The sequence below is a fragment of the Pongo abelii genome, chromosome 17 (assembly GCF_028885655.2).
Source record: "Pongo abelii isolate AG06213 chromosome 17, NHGRI_mPonAbe1-v2.0_pri, whole genome shotgun sequence".
NCBI classification, from domain to species: domain Eukaryota; kingdom Metazoa; phylum Chordata; class Mammalia; order Primates; family Hominidae; genus Pongo; species Pongo abelii.
In genome coordinates, this window is record NC_072002.2 from 74198503 (window position 1) to 74218155 (window position 19653).

General features: G+C 37.8%; 1 protein-coding gene across 1 annotated transcript in view; it reads right to left on the reverse strand.

Annotated features, from left to right (window-relative positions):
* LMAN1 (lectin, mannose binding 1) overlaps nt 1-18720 on the reverse strand; it is a 31457-nt gene extending 12737 nt beyond the window's left edge. Inside the window, exons 1-8 of the mRNA XM_024235863.3 lie at nt 18304-18720; nt 14752-14906; nt 14561-14668; nt 13757-13818; nt 12426-12525; nt 8284-8407; nt 6685-6743; nt 5195-5327 (exon numbers count right to left, since the gene is read on the reverse strand). Coding sequence (XP_024091631.1) covers nt 5195-5327; nt 6685-6743; nt 8284-8407; nt 12426-12525; nt 13757-13818; nt 14561-14668; nt 14752-14906; nt 18304-18517 — 955 coding nt within the window. The 5' untranslated portion in view covers nt 18518-18720. The remainder of the gene's footprint in view (nt 1-5194; nt 5328-6684; nt 6744-8283; nt 8408-12425; nt 12526-13756; nt 13819-14560; nt 14669-14751; nt 14907-18303) is intronic.
* Nucleotides 18721-19653: the final 933 nt, after the last annotated feature.

Below are 19653 nucleotides of genomic sequence, written 5' to 3' on the forward strand. Positions count from 1 at the left end.
AGGGGAGGAAGATATAAGAATCAAATAGCAACATGACAGAATTTCATTAAATGACAAAGACAAACACGGAAAAAAGAAAGGAACAAAGAATTTATAAGACAACTTGAAAATAATGAACAATATGACAAGAACAAAGCCTCATACATCAATATTAACCTTGAATGTAGATGGATTAAATGTTCCACTAAAAGATACAGACTGGCAGAATGGATTAAAATACATGGCACAACTATATACCGCCTACAAGAAACTTACCTTATTCATAAAGACACACATAAACTGAAAGTAAAGAGGCAGAAAAAGATAGTCCAAGCAAATGGAAACCAAAAGTGAGCAGGAGTAGCTATACTTATATGAGATAAAACAGACTTAAAAAAGAAAAGAACAAAGAAGGTTATTATATAATGATAAAGGGATCAATTTTCAACAAGAGGATATAACAATCCTAATTTATATACACCCAACATCAGAGCATCAAAATTCAGAAAATAATTATTACTAGACCTAAAGAAAAAGACAGTAATACAATAATAGTGGGAGAATTTAATACCACACACACAACACTAGATAGATCGAGACAGAAAAATAACAAGAAACATTGGGCTTAAATTGGACTTTAGACCAAACGGACTTAGACATTTACAGAACTTTCTACAATAACTATGGAATATACATTCTTTTCACCAGCACACAGAAGACTCTCTGACACAGATTACATATTAGGCCACAAAATAAGTCTTGGCAAATTTTTGAAAATCAGAATCATATCAAGTGTCTTAGACCACAACGGAATGAATCTAGAAATCAATACTAAGAGGAACTTCAGAAACTAAACAAACACATGGAAATTAAACAGCATGCTCCTGAACATTCAACTCTGTCAATGAAGAAATTAAGACACAAATGTAAAAATTTCTTGAAATGAATGAAAATGGAAACACCAAACCAAAACAGCAAAAAACAGTGTAAAGAGGGCAGTTTATTGCATTAAATGCCTACATCAGAAAGTGGAAAGATCACAAACAATCTAACATTATTCCTCAGCAAACTAGAAAAACAACAACAAACCAAACCCAAAGTTAGCAGAAGAAAAGAAATAACAAACATAAGAGCAAAGCTAAATGAAATAGAGACAAAAAAAATTAATAAAGGATCAACAAAACAAAAAGTTGCTTCCTTGAAAAGATAAACAAAATTGATAAACCATTGGCTAGACTAGGCAAGAAGAGAGACGATCCAAATAAACACAATCAGAAAAGAAGAAGGAGCCATTACAACAGATTCCACAAATATACAAAAGATCATCAGAAAGTATTTGAACACCTATACACTCAGAAACTAGAAAACCTAGAGGAAATGGATAAGTTCCTGTAAACACACAACTTTCTGAGATTGAAACAGGAAGAAACAGAACTCCTGAACATATCAATAATGAGTAGCAAGACTGAATCAGTAGTAAAAAAAAAAATTTCTTAACAACAGCCAGGACTAGATGGATTTATAGCTGAATTCTATCAAACATATCAAGAAGAACCAATTCTCCTGAAATTATTCCGAAACACTGAGGAGAGAATTCTCCCTAACTTATTCTATGAGGGCGGTATCACCCTGATACCAAAACCAGACAAGGACACAAAAAATAGAAAACTACAGACCAACATCACTGATGAACAAAGATGCAAAAATCCTCTACAGAATACCAGCAAAATGAATCTTACAGCACATCAAAAAGATAATACAGTATGATCAGGTGAGATTTATCCCAGGGATGCAAGGAGGGTTCAACATATAAAAATCCATATATATGATACACCACATAAACAGAATTAAGAACAAAACACATGATCATTTCAACAGACTCAGAAAGGGCATTCAATAAAATTCATCATCCCTTCATGATAAAAATCCTCAATGAACATACCTCAACATAATAAAGGCCACATGACAAACCCACAGCCAACATCACACTTAACAGGGAAAAGTTGAAAACGTTCCCTTTAAGAACTGGAACAAGACAAGGATGCCCACTTTTATCATTCTTATGTGTAATAACATAATACTAGAAATCTTCACCAGAGCAACCAGACAAGAGAAAAAAAAAAAGGCATCCAAACTGGAAATGAATAAGTAACATTATCCCTGTTCACTAATGATATGATCTTATATCTCAAAAACCCTAATGACTCCACAAAAAAACTCTTAGATTTGATAAACGAATTCAGTAATGTTTCAAGATAAAAAACTAATGTACAGAAATCAGTAGCATTTTCATATACTGATAATGATCTAGCCAAGGACCAAATCGAGAAGGCAATTCCATTTACAACAGCTAAAAGAAAAATAAAACACCTAGAAATATATTTAACCAAGGAGGGGAAAGCTCTCTATAAGGAGAACTTCAAAACAACGATGAGAGAAATGGTAGATGACACAAACAAATGGAAAAGTATCCCATGCTCATGAATTGGAAGAATCAATATTGTTAAAATGACCATACTGCCCAAAACCATCTACTAGTTCTAGACACTCCCTATCAAATTACCAAGGTCATTTTTCACAGAATTAGAAAAAAAAAAATCCTAAAATTCATATGGAACAAAAAGGAGCCCAAATAGCCAAAGCAATGCTAAGCAAAAGGAATAAATCTGGAGGCATCACATTACCTGACTTCAAATTATATTACAAGGCTAAAGTAACCAAACCAGCACAATACTGGTATAAAAACAGACACATAAGTCAATGGAACAGAACAGAGGACCAAGAAATAAACCCACACACCTACAACCAACTGATCTTCAACAAAGTCAACAAAAATATACACTGGGGAAAGGACACCCTATTCAATAAACAGTGCTGAAAAAATTGAATAGCTATATATAGAAGCATGCAAGTGGACCCATACTTCTCGCCATATGCAAAAATTAACTCAAGATGGATTAAAGACCTAAACATAAGACATGAAACCATACAAATCCTAAAAGAAAACTGAGGAAAGACTCTTCTGCATATTGGCCTAGTCCTCAAATTTAGACCAAGTCCTCAAAGGCAAACACAAGAAAAACAAAAATAGACTAATGGGACTTAAACTAAAAAGCTTCTACACAGCAAAAGAAACAATCAACACAGTAATCTAACCTACAGAATGGGAAAAAATATTTGCAAACTATGCATCCAACGAAGGGCTAATATTCAGAATCTACACGAAACTCAAACAACTCAAGAGAAAAACAAAAAGCCCGCTAAAAAACTGGACAAAGAGCATGAACAGACATTCTTCAAAAGAAGACACACAAGTGGCCAACAAATAAATGAAAAAATGCTCAACATCGCTAATCATCAAAAAAATCCAAATTAAAACCACAATGAGATACTATCTTACACGAGTCACAATGGCCATTATTAAAAAGTCAAAAGACAACAGATGTTGTCAAGGATGTGGAGAAAAGGGAATGCTTATATGCTGTTGGTGGGAATGTAAATTAGTACAACCTTCATGGAAAGCAGTATGGAGAATTCAAAGAACTAAAATTCGAATTACCGTTTGATCCAGCAATCCCACTACTGGGTATTTACCCAAAGGGAAAGAAATCATTATATCAAAAAGATGCTTGCACTCATACATTTATCACAGCCCTATTTACAATAGCAAAGATATGGAATCAACCTAAGTGCCCATCAACAGAGAACTTCATAAAGAAAATGTGGCATGTGCGTGTGTATATATGTATATATATACTATAGACTGCTACTTAGCCATAAAATAAGAATGAAATCATGTCTTTTGCAGCAACATGGATGGAAATGGAAGTGATTATCCCAAGTGAAATGACTTAGAAAGTCAAATACCATATATTCTCACTTATAAGTGAAAGCTAAACAACGGGTACACATGGACATATGGAGTGGAATAACGGACACTGGAGACTACAAAAGGTGGAAGAGGAATGAAGGCTGAAAATTACCCATTGAGTACCATGTTCATTAGGGTGAGAGTACACTAAAACCCCAGACTTCACCACCATATGACACAAGCATATAAGAAATCTGCGCTTGTACTCTTCCTAAATATATAAAAAGTTAAATAAAATTAAAATGGAAAAATATTTCTCTTTCATATACACTGTGTGATTCTACTTATAAGAAGGCAGAACTAATCTACAGTGATAACAATAAAAATAGTGATGGGCTCTGTGGAGAAGGTGGTTGACTTTAAGGAGGAATGAGGGAACTTTCTGGGATGATAAAAATGTTCCATGTACTGATCTGGGTGATGGTTAAATGGGTATACACGTTTGTCAAAATTTACCAAACCATACTTTTCAAACACTATAGTCAGCTTCAGGATATACTCACAAATTTTATGTGATGATGTTTAAAACAAATTCAAAATAAGAATGACCTCTATGTTTCATTTTAAAATTTATTAAGTCTGAGTCATACTGTTGATCATTAAGAGAACTGCATACTACATAGAGTTGAAATGCTAGCCACAGCCTTTATTAAGTACACCTTTGATCACTTATGCTGACGGGGAACAATTCAGATAAAAAGCTAGCAGATAATATAAAGTCCCTCAATTTGGCCTTAAAATGTTTTAGTTTTGACATTAGCACACTCAAGTTCTTAATAACATTGGCTTAGACTAGTATTTTATAATTTTCAACTATATAGTCTGGGATTCTATTGAGTAGTATGGGGAGGAGAAGCAGATATCATGTCACATTACTTTCATCAGTTTTGATAGATTTTAAGGATTATCTCCACACTATAAGGTAATTATGTGTCACTAAAAGCAAAAACATACACTTTTGATGATTTCATTCAAAAAATATTTACTGAACCTCAACTACTAGGTTAGCATTTTGGATTTATTTTTAGGCTTAGTGGACACAGCAATGAATATAACAAACAAAATCCCTGTCCTCATGGAGCTTTCACTCTAGCGGTTCTATTCTCCCAAATAACCATGGTACTCTTTATCTCATACATGACTAAGCCACATTCTCACTGGTAAAAACGACAATCTCTTGACTCTTAAAGACTAAAGATTTGCTCCTAAATTGTTTCCAGAAATCACTCGGAATGTGCCTGTTCAGACAGCAGGAATGAGCCAGGCAACACAGAGACTCAAGTGTCCATGATCATCAGCCCCAAGCCCTGCTGCGGCACCCATGTCAGCTTCGCTACAACTCACCAGGCTGTCCTTGGAGGTCGGGGTGGCCCTTCTGGAATTCCTCTTTTTTTTTATCCAATTCTTGTTGAAAGTGCTCAAATTCCTCCTGATACTTTTCTTTTTCGTTTTCTGAAATTTCTTTATCTGGTGTGGGCTTTTTTTGGAGTTTCGGAATAGATCATAAAAAAGATAAGAAAATCATTAAGATATCTCTACATATGTTATTTTTCTCATTTTAACTATTCTACCACTATCTGAAAGGTTAACATAAAAATGTATTCCTTCTTTACTTAAACGATAGCAAATTTACTCTTTTTTCTTTTCTTTTTTTTTTTTTTGGAGACACAGTCTTACTCTGTCACCCAGGCTGGAGTGCAGTAGCGTGATCTCGGCTCACTGAAACCTCCACCTCCCAGGTTCAAGCAATTCTCCCACCTCAGCCTCCTGAGTAGCTGGGACAACAGGTTCCTGCTGCCACACCCGGCTAATTTTTTTGTATTTTTTAGTAGAGACAGGGTTTCACTGTGTTGTCCAGGCTGGTTTTGAACTCCTTAGCTCAGGCAATCCGCCCGCCTCGGCCTCCCAAAGTGCTGGGATTACAGGCATGAGCCACCACGCCCAGCCCTTTTTTTTTCTTCTTTTTTGAGATGGAGTCTTACTCTGTCACCCAGGCTGAAGTACAGTGTCTTGATCTCAGCTTACTGCAACCTCTCCCTCCCAGGTTCAAGCAATTCTCCAGCCTCAGCCTCCCAAGTAGCTGGAACTACAGATGTGCACCACCACACCCAGCTAATTTTTGTATTTTTTAGTAGAGGCGGGGGTTTCACCATGTTGGTCAGGCTGGTCTCAAACTCCTGACCTCAGGTGATCTGCCCAGCTCGGCCTCCCAAAGTGCTAGGATTACAGGCATGAGCCGCCGCACCTGGCCTACTCTTGCCTCTAATAATAACCACTACCATTTACTGAGCACTTGCTATAAATGCACTGTCTCAATCCTTCAATATCATGAGGTGGCCAGTACAAACATCTCTGTTTTAGCAATTAAGAAATGAAGCGTGGCCGGGCACGATGGCTCATGCCTGTAATCCCAGCACTTTGGGAGGCCGAGGCAGGCGGATCACAAGGTCAGGAGATCGAGACCATCCTGGCTAACATGGTGAAACCCCGTCTCTACTAAAAAATACAAAAAATTAGTCGGGCGTGGTGGCGGGAGCCTGTAGTCCCAGCTACTCAGGAGGCTGAGGCAGGAGAATTGCGTGAACCTGGGAGGTGGAGCTTGCAGTAAGCCGAGATTGCGCCACCGCACTCCAGCCTGGGAGACAGAGCGAGACTCCATCTCGAAAAAAAAAAGAAAAGAAATGAAGCGTTATAGAGGTTCAGTAACTTGCACAAGACCATATAGCAGTAACTGGCAGAAACAAGATCCAAACCTAAGTTAGTCTTCCCAAACGTTCAGCTAAAAGGCAAAACCACTAAACTGAAAAAGTTTTTGAAAAAATGTGTAAAATTACCGGCTCTTTTCCAGGTTCAGTCAATTGGAAAGTCAGAAAAGAAAGGACATCATGGTCATCTACAAATTAAAAAAAAAAAAAGTCTGAAAAAGTTCCACAGGAGATTACTTTTATCATTGTAAATGTATTTTATCAATATTTATTGCTTTAAATAACAATAACCAGTGAGGGAATTAACAAAAATTAGCACTAATTTGGTAAAGGCAATGGCACTCTGTGAGCTTAGAGACAAAAATTCACCTGAAAGATTTATATTAGAAATAATCCAAAACTCACTTTTTAAAACCCTAAATCAGAATATTTAGCAGTGTTTAACATATAATAGATGTTTAATCAATGTGTGATAAGAAATGAACAAACAAATGAAGGGTCAAAAGAAGTCCAAACTCCTTATTCTGGTACCAAGATCCTCCATGGTTTCCCACAAATCTCCTTCATGGACACCGTCTCAGACAAATGAGACAAAATCCTGGTCTCCACATACTGCCAGTACCCATATGTCTCTCAACCTTACTTAGAGTGCATACCACTTTTTGTCTTACTTTCTTATTTGTTTCTCTCACATGGAAGATATTAATAATTTTATCTTACCTAAAGTCATATCAAAAAATCAAATTCAAGCTGTTTAAGCCAAAAGCACCAGCTCAGCAAATCAAACCTCCTTACCCTTAACTAAAATACCAATCCTGGCTAGTCACATCTACCAATCAAGAGCAATTAATATCAATCGTACAGCAATCTTCATGCTTTGTACTGTTTTTATGGAATCTAGAGATGTAGACGGATTAAAAAGAAAACTATAATACTGTAGTGTAGATTAAGTAACTTAAGAAACTGCGTTGTGTAATAGGGCACTGAACCTGGAGTCAGAAATCCAGGCCGAGTCCTGCGTGGGGCTTACCATCAATTGGCCATACGATCTTCAGAAATTTCTTTCACCTAAAATTTGGCAAGTTCTTCTAAAAATATGGAAAATATGATCTTCCCTCCCTTCTTCTCTGGGTTGTCAGGAACAATCCATGTATTTGAAAATATTTAAAACTACAATGTATCATATAAACATAAAATGGCATTGACATTGAACGGTAATTTATCACCTTATGTGGAAAAAAATGGTAACTATGTTTTTGTTTAAAGTTTAGTCACCAAATAACCTTTCCTTAAGTTGCCAAATTCATTTATATGTGATGTGACAATGATCAGGATCCTAAAACACTTTGCAATTAACCTTTTTGTGGATGTGACTAGCCAAGATTGCTATTTTAGTTAATTGTCATGTAGTTTGATCTCCAGCCTTTAAGCCTGCTGACTTTGATAGCCTCTACTTTAAATATGTCTCCTTCACTATAAAATAGCACCCAAACTGATGCTGTAATTGACACACTTGTATACAGCCCCAGTTAATTGTACACCTACCGAACAACGTAAGTAGAAAATTAGCCATCTCAACAGACCAAAAGACTTGCACAAGAGGTGATGGGAAAGTTCCAAACAGTCTTAAAAAGTTATTAGTATAAACAAGTCTACATATCCCTAATATACTATTCCCAATAAAACACAACTCACAAACTTTTAAAATTATCAGACTGTAAGATTTACCTGCAAGACCTCCAGTTGCAGCAGATATTCCAAAATGCCCTTGTGCAGGGATAATCATATTTTCCACTTTGGCGCAAAATTCATAATCATTTTTATCTGGTGTAAAGCCATTATTGATCATTACCTAGAAGACATATCATAGCTATAGCTTTTACAAAAGACATTAGAAAATAAATTTCAGTTGATCCATTTTATGACTAATACTATTCAATTTTGTTTCATTATTATAAAGGGTAATTTTAAATAACATTTCTTACTTGGTGTCGATACACAATATATTTTACTTAAAAAAATGAGTTTTGCCCCACTATGTGTCAAAAGTTTAAAGAGAGAAAAATCTGGTAACTTTCTATGAAAACCTTTCTAAAATGGAATATGGTTTGCCTTCTCTCAAGAAGACCTAGGGAGTCATCATTACTCTCTTGGAATGGTTCATGCAGTAGAGGGATCAGACTTGTTCTCAGATGCCAGTGACAGCTAAAACCAAGAGGTTAAATTTACAATTTTATCTGCAGCTGGTTGAGAATTAAATAGATTGTCTCAACAAGTAGTGAGCTCCTCTTAATTAAATTAGTGAGGTAACTGGACTGTCACAGGTTAGCAGAGAACAAAAGTGACAGAAGTCATACTGACAAGGCAGAGAAGGAAAAAACTAAAAAGATGTACATTTCTACTCTGCAAAATGTATATTTGAAGGAATGACCCTAAATTTCGTAACAGAATCTTAGAATCCTAGGCAAGCAGAGGAATCCACCTGACCCATGAATGCTTTTCTCATTATCCCAGTCAAGCAGGGGTTCAGCCTCTTCAATACATTTCATTTCTAATAATCCTCTCATGAGTCCCACCCTACAACAGTCACTGAGGTTCAGGGTGGATGCAGGAGAAGGCCCATGGCACCAGAGTAAGGGCACTTGTGTCATTACTTCTAGAGTCAAAATTTTGTCAGAGACTTAAGATTCAGTCACATAGGCAAAATGTTCTAGTATTCTGTCCAAATTTTCAGCAAGAGAATAAAATCTGTCAATATGAAGAGTTACTCTCTATATACTGTAGAATGGAAACATGTGAACTAAAAATTAGTTTAAAATAATTAATTTTAAAAGATCATTTAGCATTTGGTTCATATTAATATGTTTCCTCTGATTAGTAATATTCCTATTCATTTTACATCATTTACAACTGGTCCTCCTCCACAGAGCCTTTTAAATTAGAATCAACATTCAGGAAGTTATTTGCCTTTGAGTCTTAAAAAGACTGTAGATTATTACATTCAAATTACAATACTAAAATCCTCCAATTGTTCAGTATTTTTTTCCTTGAATTCTAACAAACTGAAAATCCAGCAGGAGTCTTCATTGTCTAGTTCCAATTATTTTTATTTATTTTTTTATTTTTTGAGACAGGGTCTCGCTCTGTCACCCAGGCTGGAGTGCAGTGGTGCAATCTTGGCTCACTGCAAACTCTGCCTCCAGGGTTCACGCCATTCTCCTGCCTCAGCCTCCCGAGTAGCGGAGACTACAGGCGCCCGCCACAACGCCTGGCTAATTTTTTTGTATTTTTAGTAGAGGCGGGGTTTCACCATGTGAGCCAGGATGGTCTCGATCTCCTGACCTCATGACCCGCCCGCCTCAGCCTCCTAAAGTGCTGGGATTACAGTTGTGAGCCACCATGCCCGGCCCTAATTTTTTTTTTTTAAAGCACGTAACACATTTCATTGTACTGTGAGTTAGCAGGAATGTTAGGAAGGACTGTAACTGAAAGCCTAGGTACAAACTGTCTGCTGATTATTACTTCTTTATGAGATCATCAATAACCTTCCTTATTCACCTTATGGTTTCAAACCACTGTTAAAGACTACACTTGCAATATTTAAGATCTCTTGCTTTGACTGTGTTTCCCCCACCAACAGCACTTATTGCTTCCAACCTCCTCTTACTTTGTTTTTCCCTCCAATGTGGAAACAACTGGGACAAGCTAGGGTGCAAGTACTCAAGAAAATAAACACTTCTTGAGTACTTAACATGGGCACAATATTAGGAACTAGGAGAAATACAGGATATGCCTATTGTGAGAAGTTTACAATCATATTGATAAGAAGAGACATACATATAGTTAATAAGAAAATCAGTACAACATATCTCAAGGCCAAATAAGCATTAGAGAGAAAAAAATACTCTTAAGAGTTTAGGAGAGACAGATCATTATGAGCTGTTTAGGAAATCTGATGGAAAAGGGATCTGAATTTGTGTGCTCAAAGCTAAGTATGACTTTACCAAGTAGAAAGAAAAGGAATTATTACTAGACTGAGCAGATGTACAGAGAGGCGAAAACCAATAAGTAGCAGTCATGTGTCCAGCTAGTCTCTCCAAAACTTGTATCTGAAAACACTAGCTCCATGATCACTCATAGACATTAGGTGAAAAAGAATTCCATAGTTAAGTCAGTCTGGGAAATGTGAAGTTTAATAAAGGTTTATTTATCCTTTCTTTATAAAGGATCCTTCATAAAGAAATCTTTAACGTGCTAATATGCAGAGTAGTGCCCAATCTCATCAATTGTGGAACCCTTTTTGGGGAGTACATTTTGCAAGGCCATTGTTTTGGAGTGCTGCCAGGGCTCACAGCCTCACGGTGTTGGGTCACAGGGACAGTCTGCACCCACCACGCTTGATGTCTGGGCTTTGCCACATGCAGGTAAGCAAGACTTACTGATGACTCTAATGAAACTGTACAGGGTGAATAATTATAGTGGAATTCAAACCCAAGCTAATCATAATACATTGGACACTTGCTCTATTCTAAGATCTCTAAATTAGCTTGGACTTAAGACTAAGCCAATACAGTTTTCCACAGAACTAACTTTCTCAGAGTTTTAGACCCAGGAGTGTAAGGCTAGCTCATGATTTAGGTGAAAGAAAAATTCATACACTATATTTTTTTACTTTTAAGTATTATATAACCAGGTATTAATGGCATCTTTAAAAAGCAAAGTTTACAATGCATAGTGATCTTAGTTATCATAACTGCCAGTTAGATATATCCACCTATATATTACACTAACCTCAATTTACCTACAACTAAACTCATTACCAACCCTCTGATTTCCCATTCCTCCCCCAAACAGGTAAAACACAAACAAATGTGCTGCTTCTTTGCTAGTAAATAGTACCAATTAGCTGTCCAATTGGCTACATTCAGGAACTATCCTTGACTCAACAACTGTGCTCACCCCCAACCCCAAGAAAACTGGTACTAAGAATACTGGGACCTAAGTCATCTTTCTAAATTGCAAATCTGATAATTTCACTTCCCGCTTAAAACCCTTTAAACGTTTTTAAAAGTTTCTTATAGGTTAAACTACAGGAAGCTGTGCAAGGCCTGTTACTGCCCTTTCAACCTCACTGCTCACTGATCTCTTCTGTCTCCCAGCCATACCAAACTACATGCCTTTCCAAAACATTTCAAGCTCTCTCAAGGGCCTATGCCTGCTTTCTGTGCTTGGAGTACACCCACTCACTCGCATACACACACACCCTCTTCCCCCAACTCCCAGGAACTTCCTGATCTCCCTGTAGGGCACAGCTCAACTCTGAGAAAATGTTCCTGCCCTTCCCCACCTCTATCTGGCAGTTACAGGATTCCAACCACAGGACCACTTGATAGTGTCTGCAACGTAATATTTATCACACAGCATAGGAATGCTACATTCGTGTGTCCTCTGTTAGGCTATAAGCTCTCTGGGGAGAAAGTCTGTCTGTCTTACTCATATTTGCATCCTGAAGGCTTGGAGATTGTCTGTCTATCTGTCTATCTATCTACCTATCTATCTATCTATATAGATATATCTATCTATCTAGCTATGTATGTGTGTGTGTGTATATATATATATATATATCTCACACGTGCTATACAGTAGGCTGCTTAAACATTTACTGACTAAATGGAAACATACCATTAGGGGTTTACAACAGATGACCACTTACACTGAGCTTTGAAGCCACCTCTGTTTTCTTAGAGTAACAATGAAGAGTATGTAAGCATATCCAAATTTAAGTGCATTTAATTTCTATCAAAAATTCAAAATGAAAAGTGATACTATAACATTGTTTATTTGATTCTCTCTAAATAAATGTTACTTACTGTCAATGTTTTCTGGTAATAGGTAATCTTTGCTCGGACAGGATAGGGTTTATTACGAAAGTCCCTCTGGCAACTTGCTAAAGCTTGACTAGCACCATCACTATAATATAAGAGAAAGGAAAACAAACAAGACACTCAGCTTTTCAATATTTAAAAATTCAGGAAGATTAAAATAATATCAAGTTATGAAAAAGTCTTGAGATATTTTATGTTATTTACTCTAAAGACTACATGAGACTAAGGCAGTGAATCTCTACCCTAGGGCAGAACATGAATCACTCACTGGGTTTTTAACATGTAGATTCCACTCCAAATCAACTGAAGCAGAATCAAAAGGAGGTGGCCTAGGCACCTCCATTTTAAATAGCTCCATAGGGAGTTATGATGAACTACCAGGGCTGAAACTCACTAAGGCAGAAAAACAGTACACAGGCGCATGGATAAGTCATCTTTCTTACAGTTCACTGGTTAAAAGCTATTTCCTCCACAACAAACACGTGAAAATAAAAAATGTACATACCTAATTTATATACATTATAAATATACAGTCATCCTTCAACGTCCACAGGACATTGGTTCCAGGACCCCTGTGGATACCTAAATCGTCAGATGCTGAAGTCCCTTATATAAAATGGCACAGTATTTACATATAACGTGTGCATATCCTCTTGTATACTTTAAATCATCTCTAGATTACTTACCACACCTAATATGATGTAAATGCTTTGTAAATAGTTGTTATACTGTATTTTAAAATTTGTATTCTTGTTGCATACACAAAACAATAATTTGTATTATTTTTGATCTGCAGTTGGTTGAATCCACAGATACAGAACCCACAAATACAGAGGGTGGACTGTACTGAACACTTAGAATCTCTGCAAACCACTGAGTCTTTAAATAATGCAATATTGAAGTTAAATAAGATGGCATAAATTGCTTAATCATCAGCCTTAATAATCAAGGCTCAACTTTATTTTTTAAAGATCCCTTTTAATGAAGACAAAAATGCATGATTAGTGGCATCACTGAAAGCCAGGAACAGTCTATAAACTTTCAAAAGTATAATATTAAATAATTTGAGGTTAAATTAAAAACATATACCATGTTTGAATCTGAGATGGTCCACAGATAGAACTTCAGAACGGAACCAAATAAAATAAAACCTTTCTACCAAGTTACAAAACATGTCTCAAGAAAAAGAACAGTATTTTTTTCATTTGGAAGGTGTTCAGATTTGAACAATATATTTCATATATTTGAACAATATATTTCATAAGGATTCCAAAAAGAAGCTGAAATCAAGAGTAATGTAAAAAACCTACACTTACTTTTGATGGTCATAATGAATTTGTCCATTGTTGCCTATAATTACTATAGCAGGATTATTTTTCTAAAAATAAAGAAAACATTTTTAAAAATGTCTTTAATCAAAGCATTCTACATCATTCTTGATGTACTATGAAGTGACTTACATGTCTAAGATTCTAGGACTCAAAATTTTAAAATAACCTGGCCTTGGCACTCAAGGAATTACTAAAGTTCTTTAAATTGCTAACAATAACCCCTGAAAATTAACAGAGAAACAACCAGCTGATAGGAAGATCATCAGCCTTAAGGCTGCTAAGCCACAAGCTAATGTCTCCAATATGTAAGGACATTTTGATCGCAACTGTTTTAGGAGAGATCATCAGAAAAATTGGCCCAATCCAAAAGAATGATTAACATACGGCCAGACATGAATATGTGAGCTAGCAATAGTCATGCACTTGGATGTTCTTATGTAAGTAAACTGTTAGAGTCTTCTAAACACTACTGTTTTTACCACCTATGTCTAAGGATTTGTATTTATCCATTAAATAGGGCCATGGGAGCAGGGGTCGCTGCAAAGTTCTGAGAGTCAGGGCTCTACTATGAACTCAAGCTGACATACAAAAAATTATGCACATGCAAATTAAACTGATAAACTCCTAGCTATATAAAGACTAATTATCATATTTACCATATAGCTTGGGGAGTTCTGTACTATCAAACTGACAGTACAGAATAAAGCATTGAATAAGCTATTATTTCTCACAGCCTAACTCTGTTGATAGATATATTAAAGTGGGTAACAGTCCTGACAATAAATATACCTTTCCATCATTGTCAAAAGAATCAAAAAATATTCCAACACCATTCCACAGATCAGCTGATCCAAACACAGGGCCCTCCAAGCCTTGATTTTCTGCATACCAAACTGCCTGAAAATATATAATAGGGAACAGTTAGAGGCTAGTGGTATATGCATTTATGTACATTTTCTAAGTTAAAGAAATGATCATACTAGGCCATCAGCTCCAATTCGACCTCTTCCAGTCACTCGAAATGTCACCTCAACTTCCCAGTTCTCAAAGGCTGCTTTTGTCTTTGTCCATACTGAGCCTCTTTGGCTTTTTAAAGATGGTGCTACTCGAATTTGATCTGAACTTGGAATAGCATCTAGAACAGAAATCAGGGAAAAAAGCTTTAAGTTATAATCAGGTAAAACTCAAGGAATCATTTCCAAACTGCTAAATATACCTACAGAGACTTAGTAACCTGTACAATAATTATTAGGAAAAAATTTCATGTTGACAGTTTCAACTTTAAAAGTTTAGGGCTAACACCTCCCTCATCAAATAAAAAAAAATTAAAGCTACACTCATACACTAAAAATTCCAGGGACAGTGGGTGAGAGAAAGGGAATTATGACTTTAGGGCAAACTATCTGATTCTCATAACATAGTTTTTAAAAACCTTAAAAATTTGTACTTTAAAAATAGCTGCAATGTATTTTACCTGTTTACAAAGGTTAGAAAGCTCAAACAGTGTGAAAAGAACATACCACTAGGAATCAAGAGACTTGTTCCTAGTCTCAGTTCAGCTGTGTGACTTTGAGCAAATAATTCTCTTACTCTCTTGGGTTCACCATATGTTTACCTGTAAAATGAAAGAGCTAGGCTCGATCACTTCCATAAACACCCTAAAGAAAAAGGGTACTTATATAAGTACAAAATACTGTACTTATATACATTTTTCCATGGAGAGGGTCAACTGAACTTCAATAAGCAATTCTTCAGCAGATTCTCAGAGAAAACAGTGATCCCTAAAACGGTGGTTTACATCTCCAGGCTAGGTTCAAGCCCCAGCTCTACTACTTACTAGCTGTTTGATCTGTAGGCAAGTTACTCCATTTCTTCAACAGGCTCATAGGTATTTAAGTGCCTACACAAGTAGCTTTAAATGTTTCAATAAATGTTAGCTATTTCTCCTATTATTAGACTAGGTAATTACTAAAGGCCTATCAGACTTAAAATTTGAACAATTCTAGCTCTCAGATATTAACTAATTCTGAAACCCATGCTGGGAAATACAACAACTGTAACCGTAATATCACTTTACAGGTAGAAAAAAATTGACAAAAAGGAAAGCTGAGATACTTTAGTAGGATCGGTCACTGTTCACTGTTACTTTCAAGCATTCAAAGGATGGGGGTGTGGGCATCATGGAAAGAGACTGAACACAGAATCAGGAGACCTAGATTTGAGTTCAACTTCACTGACACTTACTACTTATGTGTCCTTTTTCAAAAACCTTAACCTTTCTGAAAATCAGTTTTTCATCTATAAAACAGATAACATCCGCCTTGTCTACTAAGGATCAAATCAGAGAATGAACGTGAAAGAACTCTGAGAGCTATAAAGGGTTACAAATTATCATTTTTTGCCCTTATGGGCTTAAGGATGTGTACTAAAGGAACATTAACAGTTAAGAAAGAGAAACACCATAGATTTGGTCTTAATTTGGGGTTGAAGGTAAAGGGCTGTGTTTAAACTAGATCTTAAATTTCTCTACTTCTAAGTTTTTTAAGTAATGAATTGCAGAGCAAAATGAAAAGAAAAAAATGATCAATGTAGTTACAGTGAGGCTTAAGCAAAAACTACAATGACAATGAAAGCAAGGGATGTCTATAGCAGAGATTCCCAGAGCCAGTAGCCAGATAAATCATGGCTAAAATACTAATACTTTGTTTCAAATTCATTCTAGCCACACGGCTTTAATTTACTGGTACATTATCTTGACATTTCTGCAGCAGAATAGATTAGTTGGTTATGGCTCTGTAAAGGAAGTCAAGGTAACTGATTTGACTAGTTGATTAACATTCCTAATTGGCTAATGTAGTGTAAGTGAGTGTGAGAAAAAGAGAAAAGGGATAGAAGAACAGGCAGGCAATGGAGAGGTGTAGAAGTGAAAATCTGTGAACAAATCCATCACCACTACTGAATAATTCATCATCATCCCACAAATAGAAACAAAAACTCCAAAAACTTGTGTTTGATATCATTTGCATCACCTTTGTGTATCAAGAATAGAGATACCTTGATAACAAATGTCCAGTAATATACCCTTGCTGCATGGGCACATAACAAATGACTGCTGAGTAACAAAATAACTGCACTTAATGACTTGGTCATTAAGTCAAATTAAAATCTATACCTTTCAATTACACATTAATTTGAGAGAAACAGCGCTTCCTAAAAGGGTGCTTCCTATTCAGTAATTACTTTCTAGAAATGAAACATTTTGTTTCAAGCACTGGATAATCTAAAGTGATGTATAAAAACCTTATATAAAAGATTACTTATGGGAGAGGTGGGAGGGATAGCATTAGGAGATATACCTAATGTTAAATGACGAGTTAATGGGTGCAGCACACCAACATGGCACATGTATACATATGTAACTAACCTGCACGTTGTGCACATGTACCCTAAAGCTTAAAGTATAGTGTAAAAAAAAAAAAAAAAAAGATTAATCACACACAAAGATAGAATTCAAACTGCCAGAGCTCCTTATCTCATATAAAGGCATTTGCCCCTTGTTCAAAGGATATATCTGATGGTCATTGAACAGAGCTTATGTCATCCCAAGTGCTACGATTGATTCCTTAGTCAGCAGTGACACATCAGCACTAAAAAGTGCAGATACGTTTTCTTTCACGTAAGTAAATGCTCTAGCAAGGCTCTCTTATCTACAAGAGCGCCAAACACAGAGAGTGAATAAAATATGAACCCAAGATTATTTCAATGTTTCCAATTTTTTTAAAGGGCTAAAAATGTAATGCTATTCTTAGTCTCAGGTTCAGAAACAATCAATCTCTAAAAATATATCCCTTCTCCTAAAAAGTTACATAATGTGTTACTACAAGAGAAAAGATCAAAGACCACACCAAGTCACTGAGAGGAAAATGTGTAGTTCCAACAGTATATGAATGTCTTCTGACATACAAAGACTTAAAAAATTACTCTAATACCACTATATGCCATCTCAGGAGCCGTCAGTGGGCATGGGGTTCAAGCGAAGCATTAACCATTGCTAACACCGGAGCAAAGAAAGCGGGGATCGGGAGAGGGGGGTGGAAGCGGGAAAGGAAGTAAGGGGGCTTCTAGAACATGTCTCAGGTTGGGATGGCTGGGGGTAGGGCACATTTCTCCTAGAGACGTGGCGTTGTGAAACATGATACCTAGAAGCGAGTTTGAGTGCTAGGAAGTGTAGGAGGTAACCAAACACCTCTAGATCCAACGGAAAGTACCGACGAGATCAAAGAACAGAAGACAGCAGGTGGGTGAGAGAGAACAGAATGGGTGAGGGAAAGACTCGGGGAAAAGCGGAGGGAACCGTGCGAACCAGGAGGGACCCGGCGGAGGGGCTGCCAAGAGGGTCCCCTCCACAGCGCACATGGTGTGCAGCTGCTGGAACGGGAACCTCAGCACACCAGGGTAGCCGCGGATGAAAGGCGAAGAGGAGGCGGAAGGGGGGGGAGGAACCCGGCCCCCAGCCCTCTGCTCCGGCTTACTCCCCGCGTGGGCCCAGAAGGGCACGGTCCCGTCGCTCTGCACCAGGTGCGGCCCCTTGAAGCTGTATTTGTACTCGAAACGGCGATGTGGCAACGCGGCCGCGGGGTCTCCTCCGACGCCGTCGCCCCGGACGAAGCGACTGAGTGACAGCAGCAAGGCGCAGAACAGAGGCCGAACTCTGGCCTGGAGACCCCTTCGCCTGGATCCCGCCATCTTGGATTCTGGAACGCGGAGGAGGGCGGGAGAAGGAGGGGCGCGGATGGCTGCGGCTGGCCGCGGATGGCCAACAGGGCGCTCGCTGATTGGCGGAGTCCGGTGGACCCCCAAGGGCAAGGGGTGAGCCCCGCCCCCGGCCTCCTCTTTCCGCGCGGCCGCACGGCCAGGAGCAGCTGTGGGCGGGGCCACACGCAGGGGGCGGGTCTGGGGCGGTGCGGTCCTTAGGCCCCGCCTACCCTCTCCGGGGGCGGGGAAAGGACTCCAACCGTCCCTTCCCGCGCGGCAGAGTGCGGGAAGCGCCGATGGGTCCTTACCTGCAGGGAGCTTTCTCCGGCTTCTTAGAATACCTGGGAGCAGGAATTAGCTAGCCCTAAGACCTGTGGACCCAGCCTGTAGAAAACCTTTTTAGTATATTAGAAGAAAGGCGTTCCTTTTGATGTGACATCAGTTTTTCAGTGGCACAATCCCGAATGCTTATGGTCCCAGCCCACTGAGCTCCACCAAGCTGTGTTAGAGCGTTTCAAATTAGGAACCAGCACCCACGGGGTTGTAGGATGCCTTAGGATTTGTAAGTTGGTGTCAGAAAGAGGGTTTCTGTGAATTTGTCAGCCAACCTTTACATCTCAAAATTTAATTCCAAGAGCTTTCCAAATTTTGAAACCAGGGCAATAGTGCATTCAAATGAAACTGACTTTGGTTTGGTTTGGTTTTGGTGAAAAGGATAATGTGCTATGGACCCAGGCGTCTGTAGAACCTGGACATTTGAGATAGGATCGGTCTTCCACTCAATGAATACGTTCTGTATTTTAAAGGGGACTCCTCTTTCCCTTGCTTAGGAAAAAATATCGTCAAAATATTCATGGTCATTCAAAGTTTTGTTTTTCAAAAATGTGTCATGATGCGTTTTTCAAGTCCAAAAAACAGCAGTATGATTTATATTGTTTTTACACATGGCTTTTTATTAGCTCTGTTCGTGTGGGCTACATGAACGCCACACTAGCCCTAGGGACTAAATACCCACATTACTTAAACTTATTTTTCATTAACTTCCCAGTTTTGGAAGTTGAATCCCATCTTCGGATTCATGGGCCATTACTGTTAAATCTCTTTCTAGTGCTCAAATAAAACCTTCA